Source organism: Aspergillus versicolor (genome assembly GCF_001890125.1).
Source record: "Aspergillus versicolor CBS 583.65 unplaced genomic scaffold ASPVEscaffold_3, whole genome shotgun sequence".
In the NCBI taxonomy this organism is placed as follows: Eukaryota; Fungi; Ascomycota; class Eurotiomycetes; order Eurotiales; family Aspergillaceae; genus Aspergillus; species Aspergillus versicolor.
Genome location: NW_024467526.1, coordinates 1,004,509 through 1,015,139, shown reverse-complemented (window position 1 = coordinate 1,015,139; position 10,631 = coordinate 1,004,509). Strand labels below are relative to the sequence as shown.

Below are 10,631 nucleotides of genomic sequence, written 5' to 3'. Positions count from 1 at the left end.
CGAGGCGGTTCGCGGCCGCCTCCGAGTGGATAGTTCCAGCCTGATTTCTGGCCTCGGCCCACCGTTGAGGTCATCAGGATCGGATATTCAGGGACTGGCGACAAGGGTTTAATTGCGATTGCTCAGACCGGATTTCTAGAATACGGGGCAATATCCGAAGTACGACCGGTCCGGTCCCATATTGATTGCACATTTTGGAGAGTTACACGAGCATTCAATGATTCAATTTGAGACGCCGGTTAGATGTCACTGTTTACTGTTTAGTACTTGTTTACCTTCAGTCCCGTCGCTGTTGTGTTCTGGGCGCCCGCCATCAGTTCGCCGGTCGCTTGTTTTCAGAACCACAAACTGCAAACCGCCAGCTTAAGTTGCGCAATGTTGATGAATTTGTGGTTCAATGGGAAAGGATGGAAACACTGTTAGGACGACTCAATTGAGTCGAGATTTGCGATGAAATATTAATCTCTGTCAAGCGAGGCAACAGCCTGTACCAACAGTTAACCAAAGAAACTGCTTTCAGATTTTCTTTCACTTTGCTGCAGTTATCGAAGCTTCTAGCCAAGATCTTGGGCAAATAATAATGGAGACCAACTGCTCTCGTTGGGGCTCTCCGCTCTGTCCTCTGGTGCCTAGAGCCTGGGGTGGTGAGCCTCTGCCTCCGGCTGTGCCTGCTAGGCACAGCTGCGGCAGCCTGGATGATCAGGCAATTAAGTCTGGTACACCTTCTACAGCTTCACCTCTTAAAGCTCCAACGCCCCCAATTCCGCGTACGATTCACAACCTCTACAGTCCAATCTTAGAATTGCTTTCCCTGCTCAGCCTCTTTTGTTTGGTTTTAGATCCAGAACCCCGGCGTTAGCGAGTCAGCCTCAGCTGAGCGGATTCTCGTATTCGTCAGGTCTCTCCCCTTAACATCATTCTCCTCTTGTTGGCGCTTTTGCATCCTCAATCATCCCACTGGCATCAATCGCATAATAAAATGCCTCAAAGATCGTTCAAGAAACTTGTCATTGCCGTGAGCGGCACTTTTCCTGGCTACAAACAAGGTCGACCCCCCACCTTATATCTACTTTAGGTTCCAATTTCGGAGCTTTACCCCCGTATACAAATCCTAAGCTGACCCCTTATTACCATTCTACAGCCGACTTAAAAACGACTGTAGAAAGCCATGGTGCTACGTTCAGTTCATCCGTCGGTTCAGATTGTACACATCTTGTAACCACCCAGAAGGAGGTCGAAAAGAATAGTACCAAATGTGAGTTGGAGTTACTGGCATTTTCACCCTATGGCAGTTGCTCACACGCCTTATAACACTAGACCAACAAGCCTGCGGTTTAAAGAAGTGTGAAGTGGTGTCCATTAGCTGGCTGCTCGACTCGGATAAGGCAAAGAAACCGGTATCAGAAAAGTCGTATCAGTTGGGTGCATCCACCAACAGCCAGACTGATGGTGTTCCCGTGAAAACAGAGAAGAAGGAGAAGAAGCGGAGCGCCAATGCTGTAGATGATACTGAGGTGGACGCGGATGAGTCCAACAAGAAACCTAAAAATGCTACTGGGGATGCGCAAAGAATTACCGCAGACAAAGCGAGCAAGATAAAAGTCGAAGTTGACGAACTTTATTGGCCCAAAGAAACTGCGTGGAGAGGTAATCTTTCCTTCCTATGACCATATGCCTATGATGAATGCTAACCCAAAGAAACAGCACCCAGCGTCTATATTGATAAATCTGGCCTCATCTGGGATGCTACGCTGAATCAGACTGTTTCAGCCGCGAATAACAACAAGTTCTACCGCCTTCAGCTGCTAAAGTCCGAGAATGGCGACCAGTACCAGGTCTGGACTCGCTGGGGGAGAGTTGGGGAGAATGGTCAGTCTGCCCATCTGGGTGACGGCACACTCGACAGCGCCAAATTATTCTTCGGGAAGAAATTCAAGGACAAGTCGGGTTTGGCATGGAAAGACCGACTCAGCACCCCGAAGAACAACAAATATACATTTATCGAACGCAACTATGAAGAGAGCGAAGACGAAGACGAAAAAGCCGACAGCAAGATTGTAGCAGGGCCGTCAACCGTCCCCGAGAGCAAACTGCCAGCCGCTATCCAGAAACTCATCAGCTTTATTTTCAACCAAGCATATTTCCTCGAGACCATGGCGCAAATGTCTTACGACGCGAAGAAACTGCCACTTGGCAAACTGAGCAAGAGAACCCTGATGATGGGCTTTGAAACCCTGAAAGAATTGGCCGAGCTTGCAGCCACGCCGGCTTTAGCAAACTCGAGATATCAGATGCAGCTGCGTCCAGCTTTGGAGCTACTGAGCAATCGCTACTTTACCACAATTCCTCACGTTTTCGGTCGAAACCGACCGCCAGTCTTGGATAACCAAACTTATATCAAGAAGGAAGTCGAGCTTCTGGAGGCTTTGACCGATATGGAGATTACCAACAGCATCTTAAAGGATGCAACCAAAATGGAAGATGTTAATCCGATCGATAGCCAGTACGCAGGCCTTGGGATGCAGGAGATGGCTCCACGTGAGATAACCCCTTGTCCAACGCGTGCTACTTTGAAGCTAATCTTCGATAGTGGATCATGCCTCTACTGAATTCCAAGAACTGGAGAAATATCTTTCAGAATCACGAGCATCAACACACGGCTTGAAATACAAGGTTGGCTTTCTCTCACATTCTGTTTCCGCCAACTCAGTTATCCTGATACCTTTCTAGGTGATCGATATCTTCCGAATCGAGCGCCAAGGAGAATATGATCGATTCAATTCATCTTCATACGCCAACATGCAGAACAGCAACCGCCGCTTACTCTGGCACGGTTCTCGCAGTACCAATTACGGTGGTATCCTCAGCCAGGGTCTGCGCATTGCGCCTCCTGAAGCGCCTGTCAGTGGATATATGTTTGGAAAGGGTGTTTACTTTGCCGATATGTCCAGCAAATCCGCCAACTACTGCTGCAGCTACAACAGCGGCCAGAAGGCATTACTCCTACTCGGTGATGTTGAGTTAGGCGACCCCATGAACGAGCTTTATAGCTCTGACTACAACGCTGGTGAGAACGCAAAGAAACAGGGCCAGATCGCGACTCTGGGTAAAGGTCGGACTGTCCCAGCTGGGTGGAAAGATGCCGGTTGCATTCATCCGAACCTGAAAGGCATCCAGGTGCCTGATACAAATTCAGGGACGGCAAATCGTGACTCCAACCAGGGTTATCTTGCGTACAACGAGTACATTGTGTACGATGTCGCACAGATCCGACTGAGGTATCTATTCTTTGTCGATATGCGGTAAAAGTTCGACATTTCATCTTTCTATGTAGCATGGGATATGGCGCACAGCAGCACAGCTACTTTAACATTGAGCCTGTTCTTTCCTTCAATTCTCACTTCAAATCTCTGGTTTGAGACCTGTATTTCTATATTATTTTCCAGTCCCAAGGCAAAAGTCGGTTTACAGCATGATGAATCAGTCAAATTGAGGATTCCTTCTCTCAATCTTCCAGGCGCTTTCCTTGGCATCCAATCCCTACACCAAGCAGGTCACATCTTGAAGCTGAAGATATTGCTAAGCTCTATAATTTAATCGCGGACTGGGCTTTCTTTTCTATTTTCTCTGTGACTCGTTCTTTTTTCGTTATTAGATTTGTAGTGGGGCAATATTTCATTTCGGAGATATATATCAGAACGCGGCGTGTAGTGCAAGAACGATCTACTCCAGAGCAGATCAACCAAATCAGATCACGAAGGAAAAGGTATATAAACAAATAACCCAAAAATACATGAAGCATAAACCGTCTTATCTCCCATAAAAGCCATGGTTTTCATTAATTCCATCCAATTAACCAGACGCCTAACCCAGCATGTAATCGTAAATAAAGGAAACGAAATCAGGTAGCAGAAGAGTAGAGAAAAGAAGCATCGAACAAACTCTACTCAGCTCGAGGCTTTCTCGCCTGTAACACATCTATACACCAGACTCAACGCCCAACCGAGGATCTTGAACGCTACCGTTAACGCCCAGAAAAATAGCTTGAAGCCCCAGCCGAAAAGCTTGATGAGGCCTCGGGCGAGACCTGGTAGCTCTTCTTCCTTTTCTTTTCTTTTAGCGCTTTTTGGCCCGACGCCGTACTTTTCTAGATCGATTTCTTCAACAGCTGGGGACGTTGGTGATTGGTTAGACTTCGTTTTCGCTTTCTGACGGCGAGAGTGTTGGATTTCGGAGATTCTTGAGCGGAGGAGAGACCATGAGTACCACTTGCGATGAGATTTCGCCGGAGGTTGAGGATGTGTTTGTGACGGAAGGGCGAGCGGAGGGGCATCGGTATCGTCGTTGTCTTCGCGCTCTGCAAGGGTCGCGAAAAGCTTTGGTCTGCTGGTGGGCGGGTTTGTATAAGTGGGTTCTGGTGGTGTCGGCATCCGCGTTTGTGGTTTCGGGGCATGATACAAAGGCATATCAGCTAGTACATGGTTCGTGGAAACGTCTGAGACTGCTACAGCAAGTATAGCGGCGATGATGGAATCAATAGCGTATAAGGAAGGGATGGTTTTGTTAATTGCCAGTGCTGAAATTGAGAGGGTCATTGTGCGGAGGTCAAGGGAGGCAAGGGCTTCGTCTGATTCTGACTCGGACCCTGAAAGCGGGAGAGTAGAAGTACGTGGTGATGCTACAGTAGCGACATCAATTGCATTGTTCGGGAGTGGCGCCGTGACGAGGATTGTCGGTGCTTGGGGCTGTCCTTGGTTCGTTGGCGTTGAAACGCTGATATGTAGAGAACTATCGTTCTGGTGCCGAGGCCGCTCGGGAGAGAGTGGGATTCCTGCTGCCCCGACTAGAGAAGGTGGTGTCGCGGGTTGGGACGGTTGGTTATGAGCTTTCTTGTTCAACGATGGGTGGCGTAGTTCGTAAGCCCCCTTCATCGCGTTCCAAGACAGTTTATATGACTCTGACGCGGCTGCTCGTCTCAGAGCATTCGCTTCCACTTCCGCAGCATCGGAGGGTGACAGTTGGTGTTGGTTTGATAGTTCTGTTGCCTGATCAATTGCGAGCATGGCGGCAAGTCGCGAGAAGAGGTGAGAGACTAGGCCATCGTTTGGAGGCTCACGACGCCGCCGGTCCTCAAGCTGGAGCATCATGATGGGTATGCTACTATTAGGAACGGAGGGATTCCCTCTGGTAATAGACATTTCGTTTGTAGAGAACGTTTGCATAGTATAGAATGGTAAGTTTGGGTCACCGAAGACAAATGTTGCAGGGTCAAGGCTATTAATGCCAAAGTCTGTCAGTATAGCCCGGTCAACCGTTTAAGGGAAGTGAAGGTAATTCATACCGCTCCATCCGAAGATTGAAAGCCTTCGAGAGGCTATCGGTTTTCTGTCCATTTGCGGTTTCCCATAGCGCCTTAAGCTGCTCGGGATCTGAATATTGAATGCCGACTGGCGAGAGGATGCTGCCCGGGAAGTCATGAACGTCGGCGGGCACGGTATTCGGCCCAAGTGCTCGATCAATTTCTGGGGCCGGTGTGATATCTAGCCTGAGCCGAGCGGGTCGGTGACGGGGTCGCGAAAAATTGTTCGAGATATCGCTGTTGTACTGTTCTTGGCTGAGTGGCACGTTGGGATTGAACTGCGGAAACATCGATTTTATAGGAACAACCGGAGAGATACACGACTGTGGGGACCTCTGGGTAGGCCCAATTCCTTGGGAATCGCCCCTATCACCCTGGCTGGCAGATGAATTGGTCTCTTCTGTCAGAGATCCGCCTCTTCCAGGTTGCGGGTTGGAACTATATAGCGATTCCGTGGAAGGTGCATGCGCTGGTTCGGGAGTAACAGACCGTGGTGGTGGAGCAGGTACATTTGCCTTCGGTGGGGGCTTTATACTATGCGGCTCGACGACTTGAAAGACCACGGCCTTCGCTTCAGTGCCTGTGGTCTTGGGGTCTTCGATTGGTGTTGAAGATGTTGAGTGGGTATCAATCGATGGCCTTCTGGTGCCCTTTCGGAAAGGGTTTTTGGGGACCCCCTGGGGAGCAGGGGGTGGGAAAAGCTGGAATTGCGCATTGGTCATGGTTGCGCAGTATGTCCTGATTTGTGATCAACCAGATCTGCTCGATGCAATGAGAGGATGGGAGTCAACTGGCAGCCGTCTTAGATGGAGTTGCGCAGCAGTCGCATTGATACATACACGCAACCTCACGACTCAACCAATGAAGTATAATAGCAACAGAGTAGAGCATAGATGGCCTAATCTGAAGCAGTATTGATTGAGAAAAACGGGGAGGACAGCAGCCATTGCTAAATACCATCGTCGCCGTCTGCGGGTGGCTAACCGCTGACGGATTTTACCCAGGTGCGTGCAGCCATATCTTGGCTTGAAAATGGTCACAAAGTTATCTCGGTGGGGAAGAAGGGTCTGAGCGATGAGAGGCTCCTGCAAGTGTGAAGAACAGACATTTGTCCTGCGCGATGTTGCTGAGAGCCCGCGCGGGCGCTTAACGCCGACATCTCGATGGTCCGTCGGCGGGCTGCCGGTGTCTATCACAGCGGGGTGGCTGGCTTGCACTGACAGCGCTTAGAAGATGCTAAATTGAAGTTGCTGATTTGCTGACATCCAAGCGCTGAGCAACTGAAGGATCACGTCCCCAGGCAACGAGGGGCCCCAGCTGCATGTTGTGAAGAACGGATGAGAGACCGGATTGGTTGGCGGGCCATCAACGTATTCTGCAGCTGACTGGACTGCCCCCGATGCCGGAAATATGCACGCATCAAGTTCCTGTGATTTTATGGCGAGGTGGATGAGGAAGAAGAAGTGTGATGAAAGCCTGGATGCTGCTCGTGGCTCGTTACCCTGGAGGTGAGAAACGGCTGCCAAGCTGCAACCATCAAGAAGTGAGCGATCTTCGGTGAGAACGGACTTTCCCTATTGTACACTTTCTCAATCTCTACGTCTATTGAAAAATATATCGTGACACATAATATACAGATGATTCAGGTCCTCGAGTCCACCATGCCTCCATGGAGTCCATACGTGAGCCCTTCAACCATCGCAATGGCACCCGCCATATCTCCTTTATTATACAAAAACAAACCCTGTAGAGCCGCAGCACTTGTGGTCCGCGACGGGTCGGCTTTTTGGCCGTTCTCGTCCTCAACGAGCCCTAGTTCCGCGAGCCGAGAGAGGAAGGCTTGTTGATAGGAATGAGTCGTGTCCAAATCACCGTAGAATCTATCCCAGAAACACTTCGCTTGGTAGCGAGTGAGCTCGCCCATACGTACTGTCATGTCCACTCGCCCCGGGCGTACAAGGGCCTCGTCAAGACGCTCCACGTGGTTTGTCGTTAGGAAGACAATCCGCTCTTCGGCACTTGAGACGCCATCTAAGGCGTTCAGTAAGCCAGAGAAGGTCACATTGGCGCCACGATAACCATCCTCGTCGGTTTGGGTACGACGATTCGAGAAGGCTGCATCCACATCCTCCAGTAGCACAATAGTTCGTTTGGGAACGATGGTCAAAAGCCGATTCAGTCGGTCATCCGTTAGCCCTCGTTCGCTTAAATTCAAAATAGCGATGTCATAATCCAACTCCCCTGCCAGTGCCTGGATAAATGAACTTTTGCCAGTACCCGGTGGACCATACAGAAGATATCCTCGGCGGTAGGGAACTCCTCGGTCATGGTACCACTGCGCACTTGACAGAAAGTCCTTGACGTCTTCCACAATGCGTTCCTTCACTCCCTCGTCTAAGACCACTGAGTTCAATGGGCGCTTGTGCCGGGGCGGTCCAAGAGGCGTCCACGCTGCAGTATCGGCGCGCAGCACCGTGGTTTTCCCCTGGTGTGCCTCTGCAACATACGCGTGCGCTTCCGTAAAAAGTTCTTCGAACACATGGCGCTGCGAGTATAGCGTAGTTAGGGTGATGGTTTCCCATGGCCTACCGGACATGGAATCCTGAGTCCTGGTCTCGCGAACCCGATTGACGAAAATAAACGCGTTATTATAGCGTAGGACGTGTCGACCCGGCCCCGGGACTAATGCGAAAGCCGTGTCGATGGATCCGTTGGAGTGTTCGATCTTCTTCGTATTGATGGAATAATGGTGCATTCTGGGGGTGATTTTGCTCAAGAGCGAGTCCACAATACCAGACCTGCTGGCCCCAGATCGAGATGCATTAAGTTGCGTCCCCTGATGCATCGTCATCCAATTCAAAAACCATGGGTATGAATCGTCCTTATGTGTGATCTCGACATCGACAAGCATCCGTCTCCGAATCAAATCCGCGCCACGTCGAAGACCATGCTGCGCAACTCGTGCGCCGACTCCGAGCCCTGCAAGACCGAATCCCTAGCAGAAATACTTTGTTAGAAGATGTTCTGTCGTCAAAAACGCGCATAAACCCGAGTTCCAAGCGTTTCTTACCGCTGTGAAAAAAGGATTGCTCGTGAATTGGGCCAGCAGTCCACCGTCTCCTGTCGGCCGCGTAGCAGCCTGGATCGCCTCATTCCTTTGCTGGGCAAGCGAGGGCCCCGGCGAGGGCAACCCTGGAGAATTTGACCCCGTTTGGTCCATACCAATCATCAAGTTAAGTCATTCGATCAAGTCGACGGATGCCTGGACAAGGCGGCCCAGATCGGACTAGGCCATTCAATCATCCGGGGTCGGCGCTGACACGTGCCGACCCTGCTGCCTCGCACAACTTAATGCTTAGTTTGGTCCGCAGTCAGCACCACTAGGCAAAGGCGTACGTATTTAGCTCAGAACTAATGAGTTTCTGAAGACCATTCGGAGGGATTGATGCGCCGACTGGGCCGTCTGAAGGCTGAGGCATGGCGGAGTCTGGGATGCGACCGGAGGGATTCCTCGGGGTTATCGGCAATAACAGTGGCTCTCACCAGCCAGAAAACGGTGCCATTTCGCCAGATTCTGACCTGAAAATGTACCCAAGAACAATATATTATCCCCTCTCTTCCCGGAGGACGGCGATCCTGGCGTAGTATCCGGCATGCAACCCTTTCTGCGACGCTGGTTCTCCTTTCGTTCATACAGCAGAAGTCCCGCCTTCTCTCGGACTTTCGCCCCTACTACAAAGCTCAGGATGGCCTCCTCTACGGCAGCCGCTCTCTACGCCCTGACAGTCTCTGCCTCTCCGGGCTCGTCAGCCCCGGATGATGCCACTAAGAAGGCACATCATGTCAAAAACGGGTTTGACAACCCTTGGGAGTGAGCCTTCACTACCACTACAGCCAACACCCTATACTGATTAGTCGACTTAGCTCGTTTACCTCGCCTTTTGACAAACAGGGACAGTTTCTGTGGTGAGTCTGCTCAGGGTCTAGTCGCGCAGACGTGCGAATGAAATCCTCACCAATGTTAGGCACGTAGTGACTGGCAAGGGTAATCGCCCTGACACCTCTCCTCCAACTGTTCCTGTACAGAAACCAGAATTTCTACCTAGTCGCGAGACGTCTACCCTGCGAGCGACATGGCTAGGCCACGCTTGCTATTATGTCGAGTTTCCTGGCGGACTGCGAGTACTATTCGACCCAGTTTTCGAGGATCGATGCTCTCCACTATCATGGTTGGGACCAAAGCGTTATACCCAGCCTCCATGTGACATCAAGGATATTCCTGTCATCGACGCAGTCGTGATCTCCCATAATCACTATGACCACTTGTCTCTTCCGACTGTCCAGGATATTCATAAGCGGCACCCGAACTGTCATTTCTTTGTCCCTCTTGGAAACAAGGAATGGTTTGACAAGACCGGAATATCGAATGCAACGGAACTCGACTGGTGGGATGAGCGCAACATCCGCCTTTCTCCATCGCAACCCTCAGCCCAGGTAGAGACAACCGATCAAAGCACAACCTTGAAACCAGCGGATATTGCTGCTCGGATCGGCTGTTTACCTTGCCAGCACCTTAGCGCCAGAACACCATTTGACCGATGTAAAACCCTCTGGGCCTCGTGGTATGTAGAGTCCGGCGGCCGCAGGGTATATTTCGCAGGGTAAGCAGTTCTAAAACCATACCCTATCACATGTGTAACAGCTGAATGAAATCCTCCACTCAGTGACACTGGTTATCGCTCGGTGCCAACTCTTCCAAATGATGTGGACGACCATGCCCCGGAGTACAGCTTTCCCTCGTGCCCTGCTTTCAAGCAAGTGGGCGAGTTCCGTGGCCCGTTCGATCTTGGACTAATCCCTATCGGCGCGTATCAGCCACGATGGTTCATGAGTCCTATGCACGCAGACCCTCACGACGCTGTTGAGATCTTCCGGGATACCAAGTGCAAGCAAGCTCTGGGCATGCACTGGGGTACCTGGGTGTTAACTGAAGAGGATGTCCTCGAGCCCCCTAAGAAGCTCAAGGAGGCGTTGAAGAAGCATGAGATCCCGGAAACTGGGGTGTTCGATATCTGTGACATTGGTGAGAGCCGAGAGTTTTGAAATTTAAGATAGAATTGTTACACTAGTGCGATCACTGTTGTTTCATGTATTATAATCTACTCGTGAGCTGCTTACTGGCTCCCTGATACATTTGTGTAACAATATTTGGGAACACTCCACTAGATACCCTTGTCCTTTAATGCTTATATTCACCTACAGTGCTAGTGAA

The 10,631-nt window shown here is 50.5% G+C and overlaps 4 protein-coding genes across 4 annotated transcripts; 2 read left to right on the top strand and 2 right to left on the bottom strand.

Moving 5' to 3' along the window:
- Positions 1 to 979: 979 nt before the first annotated feature.
- On the top strand, positions 980 to 3,306 carry ASPVEDRAFT_81527 (putative poly(ADP)-ribose polymerase PARP; the record flags this gene model as incomplete). The annotated part of the gene is made up of 6 exons (XM_040817053.1): positions 980 to 1,046; positions 1,142 to 1,255; positions 1,318 to 1,647; positions 1,705 to 2,538; positions 2,591 to 2,673; positions 2,731 to 3,306. The coding sequence occupies 6 exons, from the start codon at positions 980 to 982 to the stop codon at positions 3,304 to 3,306; spliced, it is 2,004 nt and encodes a 667-aa protein (XP_040665702.1).
- A 641-nt stretch (positions 3,307 to 3,947) lies between these two features.
- ASPVEDRAFT_26699 (uncharacterized protein) lies at positions 3,948 to 6,081 on the bottom strand (the record flags this gene model as incomplete). The annotated part of the gene is made up of 2 exons (XM_040809938.1): positions 3,948 to 5,274; positions 5,342 to 6,081. The coding sequence occupies 2 exons, from the start codon at positions 6,079 to 6,081 to the stop codon at positions 3,948 to 3,950; spliced, it is 2,067 nt and encodes a 688-aa protein (XP_040665701.1).
- Positions 6,082 to 7,001: 920 nt separating this feature from the next.
- Positions 7,002 to 8,579, bottom strand: ASPVEDRAFT_81524 (bifunctional AAA family ATPase chaperone/translocase BCS1; the record flags this gene model as incomplete). The annotated part of the gene is made up of 2 exons (XM_040817052.1): positions 7,002 to 8,354; positions 8,430 to 8,579. The coding sequence occupies 2 exons, from the start codon at positions 8,577 to 8,579 to the stop codon at positions 7,002 to 7,004; spliced, it is 1,503 nt and encodes a 500-aa protein (XP_040665700.1).
- Positions 8,580 to 8,732: 153 nt separating this feature from the next.
- Positions 8,733 to 10,617, top strand: ASPVEDRAFT_39311 (putative Zn-dependent hydrolase/oxidoreductase family protein). The gene is made up of 4 exons (XM_040811899.1): positions 8,733 to 9,230; positions 9,284 to 9,325; positions 9,385 to 10,020; positions 10,084 to 10,617. Exons 1-4 carry the CDS (start codon positions 9,106 to 9,108, stop codon positions 10,460 to 10,462), a joined length of 1,182 nt encoding a protein of 393 aa, XP_040665699.1. The 5' UTR covers positions 8,733 to 9,105; the 3' UTR covers positions 10,463 to 10,617.
- The last annotated feature ends 14 nt before the right edge of the window (positions 10,618 to 10,631 follow it).